The sequence below is a fragment of the Sciurus vulgaris genome, assembly GCF_902686455.1.
Source record: "Sciurus vulgaris genome assembly, chromosome: 7".
Lineage (NCBI taxonomy): Eukaryota > Metazoa > Chordata > Mammalia > Rodentia > Sciuridae > Sciurus > Sciurus vulgaris.
The window spans coordinates 57029691-57051257 of record NC_136467.1 but is presented as its reverse complement, the minus strand read 5'-3'; the positions used below and the strand labels follow the sequence as shown (position 1 = coordinate 57051257).

The 21567-nt window shown below is 41.6% G+C and overlaps 1 protein-coding gene across 4 annotated transcripts in view; it reads left to right on the top strand.

The window, feature by feature from the left end:
* The window catches only part of SOBP (sine oculis binding protein homolog), a 157013-nt gene that overhangs the window by 72719 nt on the left and 62727 nt on the right, over positions 1 to 21567 (top strand). For 3 of the 4 annotated variants that reach the window (XM_079149031.1, XM_079149033.1, XM_079149034.1), the window contains one exon: positions 17568 to 17663. The exons of the other annotated variant lie outside the window; for it this stretch is intronic. In XM_079149031.1, coding sequence (XP_079005157.1) covers positions 17568 to 17663 — 96 coding nt within the window. The remainder of the gene's footprint in view (positions 1 to 17567; positions 17664 to 21567) is intronic. 4 annotated transcript variants of the gene reach the window in all.

Below are 21567 nucleotides of genomic sequence, written 5' to 3'. Positions count from 1 at the left end.
TTCATATTGAAATTCAGCCAATGGAACTCAGCAAAAATCTCATTTCCTTCTGACCACTGCAGCCTAAGAAGATGGTGCTCTCCTATAGCCTTGGCTAGCGGGGTACATGTCTAAACAAGCATCTGCCAACTATTTATTTTATTTCCCCTTATTACCAGATCTTTCCCATGATTCTCAGAGTTGATGTTCTCTGAGGTGAAGTAAAATGAACTCAGAATATTGGAAGGAGTTCCTCTGGGAGGAGCCTGGGTTAATGTTTGAATATACTGTGCATTAAAAAGCAATTCAATCCCAGAATTTGATTCGTAAAATGTTCAGGAATTTTGATGATGCAAAATAAAATAATAGTGCTTGAAATGCCCAAGAGATGAACTTTGAGGAGATAATCTCTTGCTCCACTGAGGACCTGGTGTTGAAAATAGTTACTCAGGCGAAGGTGAGCTGTAATGTTCAAGGTGTGTCTGCCTGGGGAGACCTGGCATGAGAGAACGTTCCAAAGGAAGAACTAAAGAAGAGACTCAGAATGTAGCCTAGAGAATCCCCACCCGCTCTGGTTCCAGAGTGAGTGTGTAGAAGGAGGGGCAAAATTTAGACTCAACTGGCTGGTTCCCTTGTGACCTGGTTAAAATGTCCATTTTAAGAGCCTGGGACTTTTTCCAAGGATGTAATATTTCTTTCCCTTCAGTTAATATAGACTGCTTAGAAATCTCCATTTCTATTTCAGCTGGACCAGTAATAAATATCAAACACTATTGTTAATAGATAGTTAAATGGTAAGAGTCATTTCCAGTTATGGACATTATTATATTTTCTGTATATTTCAACTCATTGACAGCAACAACAAAAAAGCAGCCACAAAAACACAACAAAGAAAAATAAACCTGAACAATGCTAGTGCTGAACAGTGAGAAGTGCGGTCAAGTCGCCCACGGAGTCCTTATAAAACGCGCTCCTTTAAATATGTATTTTAATGTTTCTAGCAATTTGGCAAACTGAAACCATATTGAAAAGGAACAACTGACTCAAATAAGCCAAAGTATGCCTGAGGCAACTCTAAGCTTCCCACCAATTTGGGGTTAACTTCCATCACTCCTAACATTTGTGAGAGGATATGATTCTAAATAACATAGAAATGAAATCATGAATTCTACACACAGAATAAATTAGGTTAGGAGCAACACACACTTCAGCATTATTAAGCCTGCCTCTTCTTCACAACTTCTGATCTTACACCAGACGAAAGGGTCAGGAAAGGAGACCTGTGTGGTTGGATGAGAAGGAGCTGCCAGCAGGTAGTTGGGACACCATTGGGCATTACTCTGGGTACCCTCTGCCCTTTTTCCTTTTGTGATTTAAGCAGTCAGTATCTTGTAAAGAATACTATATTATTATAATTTTTATTCTGTGCCTTCAGTCGGATCCCCTGGCTACACCTCGGTTTCTTCATTTGTGAAACATGGAAAATCATTCTCAGCAGGCTGAAAAAAAGAACACTAGAAGCCTTCATGCACTGACCCTATAAAATGTCTCCATTTATTAGCAAAATCTTTAAACTCCCCCACTTTTCCCCCGAACATATATAAAGCTAATAGAAAAGAAAGGAAGTACTGATTTGAAATGAAAAAGGATTTTTATATCACTTTCCTTACCTAGGGAATAGTTGTTTTAAAAATCATTATTAAAGGGGCAGGTAGAGGGAGAGAGAAAAAAGAAGAAAGGTCAGAGAGATCCACCACTTTGCCCCTTTTATGTCCCAAATATGCAGGGAGGTCTGAATCCTGAGCAGTATTGGATTTTGCTTTTAGAAATGCTTAGGAAGGGAAAATGATTCCAGTGACTCTGTAAGGGCAGCAGCATCCCAGGGCGCAACAGTGGGCTGAAGACCTGAAGATAAAAGGACAAAAATAACAGTTTCCTCACTGCCCCCTACCAAGGTGAATCTGAGAAACTTCACTAAATTGTTTGTCCATATAAATTTCAAACATTCCAAAAAATAAAGCAACAGAGGACACAGGCAAAGTTTCCCAGAAGGCATTGCATGTGTGTGGGGAAGGGAAGCCCATCACTGGGTTGAAACCACAGGATGAGGGGGACACGATGGAGGCTGGCCATTGAGTCTCCACCTTGCAGAGCTGCCTTTGTTGCAATGAGTATGAAGCACACTCCTTAACTTTTCCTTACTTTGGCTTTTTTTGGCTAGTGTCACATTCTTATAAGTCACAGTCTAGCTTCTCCTGTCCATATTTTTTACTGCACAGAAGGTTTCCCAATTTGCAAGCGTTTGCAGCACGGCTGGGCCCGGAGATAAAACAGAATGTGTATGTAGTACAGTATGCATTCAGCTGATGCACAAGATTCTCTCTACCATATGTGCTAAGTAGTGTGCTTTTCACTCGAGGTGCCACTGCCAAAATCGCCAGGAGCACATGAATAGGAGAAGGAGAGCTGTTGTAGGCAAGGTGGCACAGGCCTGCCCCACCTGGGGAGGACACCTTGGTCCTCAGCACCTGCCTGCCTTCTCGTCCCCCTCTTCAGCTCATGTCTCACATGGTTTTCCACCATTCACTACGACACCGCCATGCTGTCATCCTGCTCCCTCAGGCTTGGCCCACTCTGCCAGCCATTGTTAAGGCAAGTTGTAGAGTCCAGGTTGAACTTCCAGGAAGAGGGAAGAGGTGGTAATTAGCACCATGCCAATGAGGACAAGACGGGTTAAAAACTCATCAGTTACAGAGCAATGACACGAGAGGAAAACCAAGTTGATGTGTTTTTCTTCCCCCTAAATGTTTATTGTCTTTCATTTACCACAACTTTCAAGCTTCTTTATTTGGAAGTAATATTGGTCTGGTCTTTGCAGGAGAATCTTCCAGTGGAACATCTTCCCCGGGGGGGAAAAAAAAAAAATATCAAGACCCTAAGCAACTCAGCAAGACCTTGTCTCTCTAAATAAAATATAAGAAAGGACTAAGGAAGTGACTCAGTGGCTAAGGGCCCCTGGGTTCAATCCCCAGTACAAAAAACCAAAAAAACAAAAACAAGGGATATAAAAAATTTGTCCTTTCTGTTCTCCTCTTTGCATCTCCTTATATCTTTTAGCCCTAAGTAAACCAGTCAAGAGAATTTCCATTTCCATGTTGACTGCCTAAAATTTGAATCATCACCTTCTTTGACTTGACAGAAAATTTACTGTTTTCATTTCTGACCAAAAGATGTTAGTGGACACACAACTCAAAATCTTTTCTAGAGTTACACGGTCAGTTACACGGTGGTTCCAACCACTCTCTCATCAACAAGGTGTAGAAAACAAGGCCTTGCTCTGCTTTAAGGAGGGCAAGAAAGCCAGAGGACAGCCCGTTCCTTTCACTTGTCCTTTGCTCTCAACCACCAGTCTGGGAGGCCCCAGGCCACAATGGGCAATGCTTGACAGAGAGGGGAGTGGGCCTGTGTTTGATGAACATCCACATAAGTATAACAATAGCCTTATTATAATCAATCCATTGTGATTCCTCTTTGTTCATTGACTTTGAGTTACTTTCAGGCTTCCTCCCCTGGCACGTTAACAAATACCCTCTGGGTCAGTAGATAGTGAAATATTGGTGCTGATGTTCTTCATAAAAGCTAAAGAATCTACTGCTTCTGACTATATCCACAACCAAGGATGATTCCGAGGACTCCTTGCGTGCTACCATGCCTTTTCTTACCACTGGGCTTGGGAGTTTCTTGCCTGGTGAAGATATAGTTGGAATAGCAAGTGTCCTGGGTTTCAGCCTTGTCCTTTGTACCTGTGGGTTCTGGTGGAAGGTTATGTTCATCCCAGGGGAAAGAGTGGGCTAATGGCAGATACTGTCCTGTTCACGTGGACGTCTGGGTGGGCAGGAGACAGCTGTGGTAGTCAGTGCTCCATGACAGTGAGGGTGATGCGCTCTGGAAAGGTCAAAGAGAGGAAATGGCGGGGATGATGTTGAGTCATCCAGGAAATCTGACCGACTGTCCATGGTGGCCTGCTGGCATCTCCATTACTAAACACCAGGGGTCAAAGAAGAAATGTTCTGCATTTTATTGAACTCTCTGTACAGTAAGAAGGATTTCTCACAGCCTGGCAAAGCATCTTTGACCAAGGTGAAGTGCAGTCAGAGCCTCCTGTGCTTCAGATGACACATTTTCACTTTGCAGTAGTAGTGACAGTCACACTGGAACTTGATTCTCATTCATTGGGTAATTGGTTATTTTAACACAAACTGTGACTAAGGAACATGATTACACACCTGTCAGCCATATGATGGGAAAGAGAGCTGTCTGTGAACAGAGGAACAGGCCACATTTCTACTCAGGTCTCCGTGGAGTCTTCTCCATCAAAGATGTCATTTTTCATTTTTACCTTGAAACAAGACAGACATTATAGCTACTGCCTTGTCTACATCATTTATAGGAATTGCTGCCACAGATGCTAATCTTAACTAATACAATTTCATTTTGATTATATCTTTGTAGACATCAGATCCTAGAGGACAAGAGGGCAGGATGTAATGTAAAGAAACAAATGAGCATAAACGTGTAAAGCAGCTTCCTGTGGCAAGGCAAGGGGTTGGGAGAGAGAGAGAGATCTAGATGTTTTATATAAGGAGGACATTTTACTTTAAGATGAGATCAATCAGTAAGGTAAAAGGAGGCCTTTTCAAGTTGCACAGGTGACTAAGGGACAGGGTTCTCAGTTACGCAGAAGAAATTACCAGGTGATGATGAATCATGTCTAAGGATTGTGAAGAAAAAATGACGTGTCAGAAAGATGGAGATGAACACCATGTTAAAAATAAACACATAAAAACCAAACCTCAAAGACAGCAATTTTGAACTGAATTCTAAAGTGAATAAAGACCTAATACAGGCTGCAATGTTTACTTAAAAAGAAAACTCCTCAGGTTGGGGGTGTAGCTCAACTCTACTGTAGAGACCTTGCCTAGTAAATGCAAGGCCCTGGGTTCCAGCACCAACAAAACAACACACACACACACACATACACACGCACACACACGCGCGAACCCAACCAACCAAGCAACCCCAAACAAACAAAATTCTCAACTTTCTAATCAGAAAATATCTGCTAACTTGTACACTTTCTGCAAAATGGTGAGCCAAGTATCTGTTCAGAAGCTCTTCCTCTCTTCTATTGTCTCTGTGCCCCTGTCTTTGGTGAGGCTTTTCAGTTTGGAAAGAGCATGTGAATTACATGTGCATTACACTCTACGTGTGCCCCACCTCTGCTGAGCACATAGGACTGCAGATGAAGAGGTGTACTCTGTTATTGAGTTAGAAGCATGGTTTATACAGGGTGAAGTTAGTAACTGGAAAATAAGTAATAAGAGTGATGATATGACTGGTAATCAAGTAGGTTGACATGGAAATCTTGCTTAGCAAGAATTCTTTGGTGTGGTGAAATCTGTGGAGTTCAACATATAGCAGTACCTCAAGTCCTGTTTGTTGTGGAGATGCTGTTCAGGGAACACCTAAGGTGAGAGGAGATCAAAAGAAAACAGAAGAATGCTTATTCACAGGGAGGAGAACCCATAGTAGGTGGCAGGAGAAATAGAAGTGGCTATTAAGTGTCAGTTGTGTCCGGGTTGTTGGAGGATTAGCATCCTGATTAGTGGATGTGTTGATGCATTTTTCTAAGATGCCTCAAACTTTTGCCAGTGTCTTCTGGTTGGCATTTGCCTTGGCCACTGAGTATACTTCTAGCTGCTTGCAACTTAATTTTAATCAAGATTTTAATGATAAGAAAAGGTAGTGAATCCCCACGCCTTCCTGCCAGCTGCATTTATTTTTCTCTCTAGGAAAGAAGGCAGATTGGTGAAATCTAAGTAAATGTCACAGATAGAGTGCTTACTCTGTGCCAGGCATTGTGTGGGGCATGTGAAGGATTGTCTTGCTTAATCTTTGCCACAGATTTCTGAACTGGATGTTTTCTCCACATTTTACTGATGTTTAGGTACCCTGCCCTGCCCCCATGGGTGGTGGCACCAGGAATCAAACTCTGGTTGGTTGGCACCAACTTGCCCTCTTTACCCATCTCTGTACTAATATCCTCAATCTAGTGGCACGTGGGGTGGTTGGTGTTTTTCTTGCTTCCTACTTTCTTCTTGTCTGCTTAAGAGAACATTTTCTATTTCTTGCCTTTCATAGTTGGTTTTAATTTTACAAAATTATAATTATTTAAAAAACTAAATTTTAAATAAGATATAAATGTGTGATCTTTAGCACTTTAAATTATGTATGGATAGATCTTGGCAAGGGACCATTTGCTTTATTGTTATCGTTGAACTTAAAAAATTAAAATGTTTTGACCATATGGGCTGTATACAGTTCATTTTAGGTGCATAGTTTCCCAAATTACCTCAACAAATGAACAAACGAATGAATGAATGAATGGAGAGCCAAGGGAAACATTATTTAAGTGGCCCTGCCACTGCTGTCTGCTTTCTGAGGAGTCACAATGCCACATATAGTTTTGTATGAATACAGAGTAGTGTATCCTAAGTTTGTGGAATTGCGCAAAATATTTTTATAATTCAAAGACAGGGTCTGTCATCCCTTAAGGCAAAGAAATTAATGAAGTTTCTTTATTACACTTGAACACTTGATTACCTGTAAATGCTGCTGGTTTTTATGAATAAAGGAGGTTAAAATCTATAATAATTCAATCAAATGATCATCCTTATTCCCCTTTTGCTATTTTCCACATCCAAACAGAGCAGTTTTTTGTTCTATGTTTAGACAAGAACCACAGAAAGAGGTTTACTGAATCCTATGTTCTTGAAAACATGTCTTCATCTTTCTAGGTCCCAGAGAAAAGATTTGAGCTCTCCCTCTCACCTTGGAATTCCATACTTTTCTATTGTGGATGTGCAAAAGAAATCAAAAAACGTTTTCAAAACTAGTGAGCCCCCAGCGAGTGTCCCTGGATGTCTCCTTTCCCATCTCTGTGCAGGGTTCCTCATACAGGCTCCCTGGCACCAACCTGTTTCCCCCTGTGACCCCATCCTCCCTCTCCTCCCATCGCTGTGCAGGTGCAGAGTGCTCAGAGCAGCTGTTCTCCACCCTGGTGGCTCAGGGTTGGTGTCTGCTTGGCCTTGAGCTGTGCTCTGTCGCCTGTGCTCTTTCAGCCTAGTGGGTGGCCCCTCCCTCTGTTGTATGCTGTGTGGGCATCAGTCTTTCACCATAGGGGACAGACCAGAGGGATACAAGTGATGATGCCTCTGCCTCCTCTGCAGTTTCTGTTGCTCACCAATCACGTGACTGCTGGCTGTTCCTGTGCCTGGTGTCCCGAGCCCAGCTTTGTCTTTTGAAGCTCTTGAGCCTTGGGCAAGTTACTTAACTACTCTGCACTTCGGTTTCCTCACTGGCAAAGTGGAGGCGATGCGGTAATAGAGATTTCATAAAGGTTTTGGGAGCATCAATGAAATGAAATCTGTAAAATAGCTAGCATAGTGTCTGGCACAAAAAAGTCATGAAATCTGATTATTTTCAAAGTGACTTCTGTATTGAGTTTTCTTCCTTTGTTCCTGGTGAGAGCTCCATGAAGCAGTCATTGAGTTGGAAGGTTCTGGAAGTGGTGATGCTCTCCCCAGTGGCGTCTGGTCAGGAGGCTCCTTCTGGTGGATGCCACCTAGAAGAAGAGTGGGCAGTTGAGATACCAGTGTCTGGAAGAACTGGAATAGTCTGGGAATTTTGATAACTCAAAAGGCTGGGAGGGGGAAGGAATGGAGCAAACAGAAGGGTCTGGCTGCTCACCATGCAGCCTGGAACCACATATTACTTTTCTCAATTTATACCTAGAGGGGATGTGGAAACACAGGCTGCTTTTATTGCTTCATCTGGTTTTGACTCCAAAATATACCTTCTTGAAAGGTAATAATAATAACAAAAATGATAACAATAAAGTGGGCGACAGAGGAACAAGAATTAACTGAAGTTGTCAAGCAGAGATGAACCTTAGCCTGATACTCAGTGGTTGGCTTCACCAGGCCTGTCCCTAAACCCCAGTCAAATTCTGCTAAAATGATTATTCTCTATTTAAACATGTCATAGTCCCACCTTTTATTACCTTCATTCATCATCTGCTGAATGGCTGGGATTTAAAATTAAGACTCCAGAGAGTGCCATTTGAGCAGAGGTCATTATTTATGAAGCCCCTCTGCTGCCATCTTTACATTTAGTTCCTCAGAGAGGCTGATTGGTCCTGGGTTTGGTAATTTAGGCCTTTTTCCTCTTAAGCCTAATGACGCCTCCGTTAACAGGTCAAGTGGCACATGGATTGTAATTGAAGCTGTCAGGAAGACCAGCCTGTTCAGAATCACATCCGACTTCACACTCTGAGACCCAGGGGGCAAAGCCAATGGATGTGTCACCCATCCTTCTCCTGTGCCTGCATTCACTGGCATAAATCAGCTTCACTACATGTTGGCCAGAACGTTTATGTGGATAGTGCACAGTAAAAGTCAGGGTTTCATTCCAGTCCTGGGCTTTCCTCTTCATGTTCAGGCTGATTTTAGATCTTTACAAACATTGTATGAGCCTCACTTTATTTCCTCCTAAAGAAATCTTATTTTTAAGAGAAATTGTAGGATGCTGCCTATAAAACTGTCCCAAACCAGAGCAGTGACCAGAGCAGGATACCTTCCTGCAGGCCAGAGAGAGGATCAGAGAGGCAGGATGAAGGTATATCCATGGGGGACAGCAAGCTCCAGCCAGACCAAGTACACAGATCAGAGGGTCCAATGTAGGGCCAGAGTCGGGGTGTGGGTAAGTGGGGATTGGTGGGGAAGTGGGCTTAAAACTGAACCAGCAGAGATCCAGTGAAAGAGCAGGGTGATGTCTGGAACAGCCTTGGAGAATCTGTAGCCCTACCCAGTTGGTTGGTGGGTCCCCAGGGATGGTGTAGACTGAGGCTTAGCTTAGGAACCACCCAGAGAAGGCGTAGGCAATTCTATCATATTCAGACCTTGATTATGGCATGTCTGTGGTTTCTGATATGAGAAAAAGATGTTGTTGATCTGAGTGCTGAGCCCTATTACAAATGACAATTGTGACATCATGTCTTTGACAAATATTACTGCTACTTCAGAATTTATACTCCTCAACTTCAGAATTAGAAACTAATTCAAAGACACCATTCGACTCACTTGGTGACTCATAGCTGTCCATGAGTACCCTCTCCAGGGTTATGCCCTTTGAGTTATTTCTTCCAGAAATGGTGAGAAATGTGCCTTGATTCATTTACATCTTTTCACATGTTTTCTGGTGTCTGTCTCCCCTTTGCCAAGACCTGGACATGTGTGACGTGATAGGTCACCATGAACGCTGTGTTCTCTGCTGGCTAACTCATCCAGGAATGTAACCCAAGCCTCTTGCAGCACACTCCTACCAGCTGAGCTAATTAGCTATGGACCTGTTCAGGGCTATATTGCTGTTTCTGTCTTCTGGTAATAATGGAGGGTGCTATGGATTGAGAAGAGGGTGGCAACTGGCCTGTGGCTCTCTGAACACCCTGCCCCACCACCTGGGACAATCACAGCAGGCTTTGATGAACTGACTCATGTTAACCAAAGTCACAATCTCAATCTGCATTTATGTACCAGAGTGTCAGGAATGAGTGAGATAAGATAATACAAATGCTCTTTGTATTCTGTATAGCATCATCCACAGGATTAATAAAAAATAATATGATGTTGGTGCTTTTAGAAATTCACAAAGGAAATTGCTAAAGGATCTGAATAGTTGAGTGACTTCTGTAGCCATGTCTTTCCTGGTATTAAGGGACTTAGATATCATAATCAATGATCTGAAGGCGATTTAAAAAGTCAGGATAAAGAAGCTAAGGATTAGTTTCATTGGTTTTGAAGTTCCAGCTCCCCCAGGCTCTGCCTGAGATCTGCTGCTCCACCCTTTTCACTGGGCTCTTGTAGCCCCCTCCCCACCCCTGCTTCTGTTTCATTTGTCATTAAACACCATCCTTTCCTAATTTCCTTAGTGTATTCAATCTTGGAATGCAAAAACCAAATAATTATGAAACCTCCCTTAATTAATAATATATATTTTAAATTTAATGATGCCAGTATTTCCTAGTTATTGCAAACTGGTTTCCTTTTGCCACTAGCATAGGGGTAGTAAATCATCAGGGGATAGAATGGGACCCTGGAGGGAGACTGCATGGGTTTGAATCTGGTTCCACCACTTGTTAGCTTGTGTGACTTTGCATAAACTATATAACCTCTCTGAGCCCAAGTTTCCTCACTTGTTAAAAAATGGAAATAATGATAGCACCTACCTCCCCCGGGGGTATGTGTATAGGTTGTGTGCATTAAATATATTAATGCAACCAAAGTACCTAGAATGGTGTCTGGTGTGTACCTAAGGGCTGCAGAAATGTTAGCTGCTATTAACCCTGATAACATCCAGAGCAGTATCTTAATCTAATTAGTGGTGTGTTTCCTAGTCCCATCAGAGGCCAGACTATTTCTGGGGGAGACATCCTGTAGCTAGTAAAACTCCTCCATAATGTCGGGATCCTTTCCTAACCTTGCAGATGGGGGCCTGGAATCCTCCTGTAACCCTTGCCTACTTTGTATTTTCTCAAATTTCTCAGGTCCTCCATGAGGTCTGCATATAAAGATATGAGCCCAGCCCCTGCTGCCTAGTCATTTCAGAGAACGGGAATAAAAGGACTAACTGAAATGTCTCGATTAGGCCAATTATTTAAGCATTTTATAGGTGCCAACCGATAGCAAAATGGAATCATTCGTGTTCTCCTGCCTTTTGTTTCCCCTCACAGGTCTCTGGGTAATAGATGCAAATGAAGAGTGAAAAAAGCCAAAAGGCAGGCAGTGGGCCGAGGGGAGTGGGGGAAGGGAGCAATCAAGGAGCTGGGATAATCCAATGTGGCTTAAGGGTCCTGGAATAATCAGAAGCTGCCAGGGTGTGATGGTGGTGTGGCTTTTAGCTGACAATAAAAAAGAAGGAAGCTGCGTGCCCTAGCTGCTGGGTCTTACCCGTAGACACTGACCAGACAAAGGTACTCGAGTGACCTGACAAAGAGCAGTGCAAGACAAATGCATACGGGTCACCTGTCCAATAATGGATACATAGATTTAAAATCAAAAAGTAAAACCAGGGATTTTCAGAGTCACTTAGGAACCGCTCTGATGATCCCAGGCACGGTTGTAATATGCTGGGACCAGCATGATATATTTTAGTCCATGTGGCAGCTGTATTTCGGGCTGATGTGGAATCTGTTGCCATAACTGTTGTGCAATCCATTAGGGCCCCTGAGTAAGGGCAGCCATTAATCAGACCCAAGATCAGCGGTGCACACATCCAGCTCTGAGTGGCTCTGACCTGACATCTTTAAGGAGATGCTCATGGAAGCCATAAACATGATTCAATTCCCATTATCTTCATGTTGCATATTTGTTACCGTTATTCTTTGAAGACTCCAAATTGGATATTAAAAATTTATGATATATATAAAGGTTTGCATGGAGTGAAAAAAAATAACTGCAGCAAATAAGGCCTTCTCATCCATCAGAGGTGTGTGAGCTGTCAGAAGAGCCTGTGGAGGTATGGAGCAGGCCTGCCTGCTTGCCAGTAGAGGAGAGTTATTAGGAGGAACTTCGTTGAGGAAACAGCTTCTCTCCTTTGGTTGGCATACTAAATGGGAATTTAAATACATTTTGTTAAAAGAACAAAGTAAAACAGCACCGCTGCAGGAATCCCCATGGACAATCTTTGAGAAACAGATGAAAGGGAGGGCAAGGGATCCTGATGCAAAGATTAGTGGCAATGTGAACTGAACAGATGCCTGGGTCCAGAAATTGATGTTTCCAGGTTCCTGGAGACTCTCCAGAGCAGGGAGCCTGATGCCAGGTATGAGTCCTCTGCCCAGCAGAAAACTCTCTGTGGGAGCTGCATGCACACACGATTCAGTCTTTTCAGTGACTTGAATATTTGCACAGAAGCAACTCATACTGCAGGGATCTATGTTTCTACAGGTTGGCAGTCAAAAGTAGAGAAAAACAAAACCTTTTTGGGCCTTGACTTAAGGCACAAGAAAGGGCTAATGAATCCATTCAACATATTTTCAGTGTTGTTTGTTGTATGAGCATGGGTGGGGTTTCATTCAAAACCCCAAAGGCCTCACTGATTCGAGGGGACAATCATCATATGTACAGTGCAATAGATGGAATGGAAGTACGTACAGGGACACTAGGCATAGAGACCATGTTAGGACTAGGAGAAACAGTTCATGGATGGCTTCTTAAAGGAACCGTGGTCTGAATTCAGGTTTAACAGATGCATAAGAATTTTCCAGAAGTGGGGAGGGAGATGGAGTCTAGTTTTGCCCAAGAAAAGGGGATAAAAGATAGGAAACACAGCTGAAGGGAACTAGGGCTTCAGTCATGAGGTAGCCAGCCACAGAGATGAGAGCAACTGGGCAGGAACTCAAGGAGGAGAGGGAGCTACTTCTAAGACCTCCCCATGTTATTCCAGTCAGGGGCAGGAGTGACTGGAGAGCTCCTAGGTATCTTCACTGAAGGACAAAAGAAATGGGCTGTCACAAAGGTATCATAAGGGTGTCATCACACACTGCAAGGCAGCATGTGATAGTTGCTTTTCACCCGCTCTGGGCTTCCTCAAGAGAATATGTGTATGTGTCTGAGAAAGGAAGGATAGCTCAGAAAGTGGCACTCCAAGAGTTTTTGAAAAGAAATTCTATGACTTCTGGTTCAGAAAAGTAGTTCTAAAATATGAAATTAATATTCCCCTTTTCCCTCTGTAACTCTTCGTCTCTAAACCTTTTCTCAAAACTTTGAGGTGCACTATTTTTGATGTTCCCAAGTCTGGTAACACCATATGTATGGGCTGACACAGGCTGCATCTGCTGCAGCTTGGAAGGCTGAATCTGGAACCTCTGCCATGCTCACCCCAGTTCTGATTTCAAGCAAAACCTTACCTTGTTTTCAAAAGATAGCCTGAAATCACAACGAAACTGAAGTGTAAATTCCCAGTCATCACAGGAAGGTACGATTGTACCTCATTATCTCTCCACTCACATGACAACAGCGTTAACCTCTCTGTTGAACCTGAAACACCACACTTCTTTCGGGTAGGTGAATGGGGCTGTTTCTACGATGTTCCACATTTTTCTAAAGGAGTTCTCCAGAGGAGAAAGAATGCTGATTTTGCTTGAATCTGCAAGTGGTACCGGGAATTTGGCCCAGAGGAAGAAATGAATTCTTTGGAGGAGAAATAAAATTTGCTGCATGTAAGAATCAAAATTTAAAATCTCAATGTTTCACAGGCAAAGAGAGGTGAATATAAAGTTTAAGGCAGATGGTCTTGAAGTTGAGAGGCAATTAGGTTAAGTTACTCACATAATTTAATATTTATTTAAATGTTCAGTACACCATGAACATGGCTGTGTGACTCTCAGCAAAATGGGGAAATCCCCATGCAGTTTCACTGAAGGATTTTTTTTTTTTTCTGTTATGGTAAAAAGTGAAGTTTTCTTAGAACAGTGGGTCAAAAATGCACCTTTGGCCTGACAATCACATTTGTCATTACACATTTGTAATGAAATGTAAAAAAATAGTCTCCCATTTGCATTTCCCAGTAGTGGCATAAATATCTAGCACATTAGTCAGAATAAAGCTACTGGGAATAAGACACATGGAGAGAGTTAGTTCATCATGAAGTGTCTTGACGTTCCTTCTTTCAGAACTTGTCACTCCAGAACAAAGTCAGACATCAACACAGTTCTCTTGGCCCCAGTGGGTGCCAAGAGCTGCCAGGGGGGTGGTCCACTCCAGGCAGGCAATTAGAGAATACATTGTCTGTAGAGAATTTAAGGACAATAATAAAACCGGCTAAAAGTTGGTCTGCCTTATGCTGTTATCGTGAGTGGTGATTTTGACAATTTCGGTGTTTGCATCCTCCTCCCTGCAGGGGATAGTTGGCTCCCTCTGTACCTCCCCCCTTAAATCTTTGTCTGGTACCCCAAATGAGTCAGATGTGGAATAGGCACTGGCTTTAATATATAAGGGATCATACAACATACTAGAATGATTCTACATGTAGGGTAAAGAGACTTGGGTGGATTCCGTATCACATTGCTGCCAGGTTGCTGTGGAATGATAAGTTCATTCTTAGTATTCACTGCACCAGGCAGTAGTCAGAGATGATGATGGGAAGACAGACCTGTTCCTGCCTGCCACAGGCTTGGAGCCATGGGTGGAAGACAGAAATCACACCAGTGGTTGCAGGGGTGCGTGCAACTGTGTTGTCAAGAGAAAACTAACCTTGGCTAGAGAGATTCAAGAAGGCCTTTTTGAGGAGGCAGTGTAGTAGTTTTTCCAAGGCTATTCATCATACAAAAACTAAGAAACAAACAAACAAAAATAATAATGAGAAATTTGGCCTATAGCTAGTCATATGATATCTTGAATCTTTAGGGTAAGACCCATCTCAGGGGCCACATCCTATATGGCCCTCCCAGTGGTTCACTCCAGTAGGCCTGAGACCAGGTCAGAGAATATCCTACCCACCATGCCAGGGGACTCTTCTTGGTACCTGTAGGCACTATCCTTAGATCAGCAGTTCCCAACCCTGCTCATACATTACAGTCACCTGAAAAAAAAAAAAAAAAAAAATCACCCATGTCAGAGCCTCACCCTGGACCAATTAAACCAGAATCTTTGAAAGGCAGGGGAGGCGGGGCAGTCACCAATACATTGTTAAAAAAACAAAAACACCCCAGATTATTCCAATATGCAGTCAGGGTAGAGAATTACTACCTTAGACAAATGGACTTGTTCCACTTAGTCCTATGGTGAAGATTCAAAATTTCACAATACAAAACTTCAGAACGCAAATGAGATTACGTTGATGAGACGCGAGTGTCAGTGCTTCTGTGGGCACTGGGCACTTCGCACGCATTCCGTTTCTGTGCCTTGTGCTGGAGACACAGAAGATGGCTGGAGAGTAGAATTTCTTGGGCTCTGGAGTCAGCTTGGGTGTCAGAGGGCCCAGGGCCTTGGGGATTCAATGCAGAGGCAAACATAAAGGCTCAATGAAGAAGCAAGTTTCTGTCTTTCTCTCTCTACTTCCCAATCTCCCTAACCCCCTTTTTCTTCCATTATTATTAAATTTAACATAATAAACTATGAGACTGTATATGGATGTGTAGTTCTTTTGAAGAATCACACTCAAATCTTAGATAATGGGAAGTTTTTGCCTGCTAAACACATAAAAAGTATTGTGAGCACCTTACATGTAAGTGGAATGAATGTATTTTTGCCACTAATGTTGAATATATCCCTAGCATCTGGTGTGTATGAATGTGTATACATAGTACATGCATAATAAACATATTCCACCTTATGAATATTTATACACAAGATACATATATATTGAATATAGACATACATATGTAAATAGTACCCCTTGTAAACTATATGCAAATTGCATTTGCAAGCATATGTATCATAGTGCATCAGGAATATAATAAACCTACCACCAAACTTAGCATATTTTGAGGTGGCATTTCTACAGAGTTGTTTATGATAAGGCCTAGTTACTACCCGTACATTTATTTTTTTTCAGTCACATCAATGTTTGTTAAGTATGAACTAAAAGTAAGTCACTGGACATGGCAGAGTTAGAAAGATGAAATAGATGTGGTCCCTTCCCTTAAGGGACCCACACCTATGCCTTACCCAGTGGCTGAAAATTTTGTCATAAGAATCTAATATTGCTGCTGTCCATTGGCATCTTATGGCTTTCCTACAACTGCTTTTTGTTATATACCCCCCTGCTACCTCTACCAGTTGGGGTTTAAAATGGTTCTCCTTTATGCTTTATTAACTTACACCCTGATGTAGCTGCAGAGTGGTACCAGTGTGCTGAGAAGGAACATCATTGGTTTCAGTTGCCGTGACAACCACTGGACACAATAACAGCCACTTTTTCCTCTGTCACATATAGTTAACCCTATAATTACATTTTTATTTTACTCAGATTCAGTGGTGGTGCCGGGTGTGGGAAAGGTACAATAAAAAGACATCAAGTCCCAGAGGTGTTAATAAATCTCCAAAATGAAACCAAAACAACTTCCCTGCAAACTTCTTATAACCCAACTATTATTGACCATGACATCCCACTTCCAAATTCTATCCAGTTCCCTCCTTGCATAAGTAGCAGAAACCTTTAATAAAAACAAGCAATACATTCTCAAATGTACAAAATATGGATCCATTTCCTGAAATAATAATCCCCAGGATAGCTGGGGAACTCTTAGTGACACACTCAGGGCAGGTTTCAGAAAGGAGAAACAGTACATAAGCATTGTCCTCGCTTTGCCACTGATGTGTGCTCATTGTTTTCTCCCCTGCAATCCATACATCACAACAGGTAGTTCTCAGCTGTTCCCTTGGTGCCAGACATACATTTTATCTAAAGAGACAGCAGACAGAACTACCTGCTGCTTCCTGTGCGGCTCTCCCTGTGTTTCTCTCCTTTTTCTTACTTCACTGGGGCTTTTAAAAATCAGCTGGCAGGGAGCCAGAAGCTCATCATTTTAATGCAGTGCAAAATGGAATATGCATAATTATATGCAAGCCATATGTGAGGGAGACAGCTCAGCTGTGAATTTCAGGAGGCCAGGAAAGAGAGAGCAGTTAGGGCTAAGATGAGATGAGAGCAGAGCAGAGAGCAAGTGTCACCCAAATGAATGGTTTAATGAGTGTGCTGCAGGCACGCCCCTTTCACCTACCTCTCCCTTCTCGCCAACTCCAAACCAGAAACCGATGGAGATTAGAAAGAGAAGACCGTATGCAAGTGGTATTGCTAATGGGTTTGGTTAATGTCTCCATTTAAACTTCAGCTTTCTTAATTAACAGTGTAGATCAAAATAACCAGTAACTTATAATGCAGCTTCTTAATTAAATCTTTTCTTTTTCTTTTCTTTTTTTTTTAACTGCATTTGATTGAAGAATCATTGTTCTTACTAGATCATCGCTCCATTCAGATTTTTATTTAAAAATTGAGGGGAATCAGTTTATCTCTTAATAGTATTACAATGCAAAATATAACTATGCAAATTGCTTTTCTTATGGCCTTGCTATTAGAATTTTTTAAAAGTGCATTATCTAGAGATTGCTTAAGCATGCCAAAAAGTTTAAACACGTATGTATGTCATGTAATCCTAAATGTGCAATGAACAATGCACATTGGGAGACTAAAGTAGTGGTGATTTCAAAAAATGACTTGATTTGGGTTTGCTTCATGTTGTTTTAACTATCACACCACAATGAATTTGAATGTTCAAATTAAACAGTAAAGAAAAACAAATCCCAAATTTTGATATCTAAAAGGCGTACTGCGTATTTAAACAAACTTCTTAATAATGTTGTTATTTTTGGATTCCCGTTTGTTTAATGATCTGAGCTGTTATGCTTTTAGCTTTTTTTCTTCCATTATTTGTAAGTCCCTAAATAGGCCATTATATTTCCCTTCAGGCTAGAGATGAAGATGGACATGCTGAAAATTTTCCCCAGCAGCACTATGCTAAGGAAACTCCAAGGCTTGCCTTCAAGAATAACTGCGAACTACTTGTAAGAATAACATACTTACGACAAGTCTAGAATGTTACTTTAGCACAGTGAAAACAGTTTTTGAAAGGGTTTGTTCATTATTACATAATTTATGAAATATTATAGTTTTTCTGTATAGAGTTCTAAATGCTAATTCTGATATCACTGAATATTAATTATAAGATCTCAAGTTGTTTGCACATCTTTTATATCTGATTATAGAGCTTGAATGGCCCTGTCTTTATGAGCTTGTTTTGTATAGTAGTTTATAAGCAGCCACTTGGAGAATGGCTAGTAAAGTTAAAAATATGAAGACAGCTGATATATGTAGCTTGGAAAAAACCCACCCCACCCCACCCCTCCTCCTACACTAATTGCACACTATTGTAGGGGACAACCATTGTACTATTTCGTTCTGCTACAGAAGATAGTGAAGTTGACGCGCAGTACCCCCTTTAGAATTCAAGAATTCCTCCATTCTCTTGCCAAACTCCATCGTCTCTCCTCTGCAGAAGGAGTCAAAGCAGTGACACGAGGGGGGGGGGGGGGTGTTTACCAGTCACGAGCAAGAGGACATCAGCTGTGACAGAAACTGGGTTCCAACGCAGGGTTAATTTGCTGTTCATTTTAGCATTTACAGTGAGACAAGATGAAAAGCAAGCAGGAATGCCTATTATATTTCTATTAAATGAATCTGTTGGGACCTAATGTTCTTGATTAGCTTTTGAAAATGAGTGCTCCGCAATGCATTTTCTGTTTACCTAAAGTAAACAGAGAATGAATTGTCATTTATTTAGAGATTCAAACACTGCTTTTGAAAATGAAGCTTTATGAAGGATCTAGCTACGCTATCCCAAAACGTTCTTTTCTTTTCAATTGCATTAAAGCAAAACATTTGCTTCAACTAAATGAAAACGGGAAGAGAATGAGGATGATCAGTTGTTACATTTTGAGGTAGTTTAATTTCTGTTTAGTTTTTCGGCCAAATATAGTACTGCTCTGCCAGGTCTCTGCATTAGGAAATCCCACATGTAACAGTCTTTGGATTTAGTTCTGATACCAACTGTTCATTAAAAACAAAGTGTCCAAAGAGCAGGAGAAGAGAGAAAAATACAGGTCTTACCCTTCTAGCCACAGGAGCTAGATGTTGACAGAAAGAACCTCCTCTTCCTGGGCCACAGTCTGCAGGGTTACAATAGCTCCACTCATTCTGTGTGCCATCCCTTGACCAACCAATCCGCAGGCAGAGTCACTGCTTTTACATGAAAATCACCTGATATTTTATTTGAAGGCTCTTAAACTTCCAGACCTGCTGGCATTACCTGTTCTGGGGAAAGGCTTTTTGCTTTAATCTGAACATTTCTCTCCATAACTATGGTTAGACCAGAGGGGCCATTTATGCTATGTTTTGGTATCAGAATGCTTTGGGGGAGTAGCTTACTTCTTTTTAGAGATATTGTTAAAAGTAATGTGCCGTATTTAATTTTTTTTTTCTATTTACTGGAAAAGTGAACATGCTTGAGTCCTGGTTGTGGTCAGTTTATAGAGGAAGAAGTAAGAAGTAAATGTGAACATCTTTCCCAGTTGTCTTTAGAAAACACAGGCGTTTTATTATTGCTATGCTTATGCACCATATTGTGTTGGCAGTAGTTTTGTGAGATTGGTACGATCTTCATCCTTCTAGTCACTGTTAGAAATGCTTTATTTTGTTCAGCATATTTTCCTGTGATAAAAGAAAAAGAAGAATAAAGAGAAAGCCCAAGTAAGCTTATTTCTCCAAGGAGAAATTTCATTTTTTTTTTCAGCTGCAAGAAAAGTAATGGTGCTTGCTGTTATGAAGTCCTGAGAAGTTATGCTTCCATATGAAAAAGACTTGTTCATTCTTAAGAGAGAAATAGGAAGTCCTTGGAGTTTTCTTAGTGCAGCATAGAACAGATTTTTAAAGAATCTGTCAGAGAAGACTGCAAGCTCCACTCCAGAGTGCTTTTTTAGCTTAAGGGTGGTTTTGCCTGCTTCTCGCATGGTTCACTGAAGCCAGAGCAGCAGCCAGTTAGCAAAGTGTGGGAGAAAGCATTGAGGGCACAGCTTTCTGCTAGGCTTCCAGAGGATCAGGAGCACATGGCTGGCAGGCTAGTCCTCTGGGACATGGGCATTGTTAGACAGGGCCCTGATCAGGTAGATGGGACAGTACCTGGACTTCATTATTGATCATTCAGTGTCTGTGCCCCTCCCCTCCAGCCTCTGCTTCTTGGAAGAGGGAGGAATATTAAGTAATCTAAACAAAACCAAAGTTAAATCGATGCCTAGAATACACAACTATGTATCATCAGAAGGCACTGCAAAGAAAGCACTGGCTGATAGGAAAAGCTGCTGTGCAACTGTAGATTTCCTGTAGAGTATTGATTTTTTTTCCATTTAAATCCCAAACTGTGATATGTGTCTTCACACTTAATATACAACACAGATGACTAGATATTTAGCTTGGTAGCCAAGATTCTTTAGTTGGTGATCACAGAGTTGTTTCCTTATGCTTTTTATTAATTTTGGAAATACAAGGCTATCAAGATGAGTGACATCAGATAAAATAAGTGCTATGTACCAGAGTTCAGTGTGACCACCTACCTTTTCATAAATAGGTGTGAGTGCATGTGTATGCACATGTGTGCACACACACACACACCAGGTATTCTGCTGGAATTTTCAAGTTTCTGACCAGAGAAGACAATTTTCAGTAGAAGAAAATGTAGGAAATTTGCATCATGTTAACACTATAGCAACATGGCTTACAAGATCCCAGAAGAGGGAACATTTAGAACCAGCCGTGGGTGACTAGCCCTCACCCCTAATTCCAACTCCATTGTTGGTCACTTTTATTATTTTTGCTTCATTATTTTGGGACTGAAAAGCTTCTCATTTTTCCTACTAAATCACTCATGTCACTGGTGGGCTTGAGTTACCAGCTAGAGTAGGAGGAGGTCATAAGCGTATGGTGAATTCACACCTTCACATCAGCCAGTTCTTCCTCAGTTCTTGAAAACTGACTGAGAGTAACATCTAGCAGAAACAGGGCATATGCTGGGTCCTTGGAGGAAAAAAACTTATAGCTAGAAGAAAAGGGATGCTGAGACGTTTTGGAGAGGGAAATAAAGACAAAGGAGCCTATTTATGAAATTTTCTTGGACTGGGCCTAAGAGAACATCACTGTATTCAGGACGAAGGACAAAATATAACCACAGAATAGCAGCAACTGAAGTAATATTGTTTAGTTGGAAAGAAACCAGGTTTAGAAAGTCCTGAAAGGGGAAATCAGAGAAAGGAAACTCAGGGGTAAAAATTAGTTTGTCTTCCTCAGTTTCAGATTCCTGAGTCATCACCTAGATAAAGTCTGAATCTCTATGGCTTTTCCTCGGGCTGTTAGGGACGAGGGTTTTGCCGAGGGAGAGGGAGGGAGCCCACAGCTGGCAGGCTAAACAAAAATAGCACGGGAAAGAATTCTTTCTGGTCACTTCCAATGCCAGTGTAGGGAGAAGATGAAAACTATTTTAGTTTTGTGGACTTGTGATGGGAAGGAGAGAGCTTAGGTTGTTCTTCTGGGAGTTGATTTTTCCATTTCATTTCCCTGTGCAGGCAGGCAGGTGATCTTAAGAGTTTCTTGTAGTCCTTTTGTAGTAGAAATGTCCTGTATGAATACAGTGTTAACAAGGCTTTCCTGAGCATCTTCTACGCACAAGGCATTGGTTAGACCAAATAGAAAAAGTCAGCCCCTTCCCAGAAGGTGCTTACCATTCAGTAGGAAGAATAATGCATATATAGAACTGTAGGCATCAAACATATGGACTTTCAGGTCAAAAAGTCAAAAGTTTGTCCTAATTAGATTCTGTTGCTGAGGGCCACAGGCACACAGGCTTAAAATTGACCATGATAT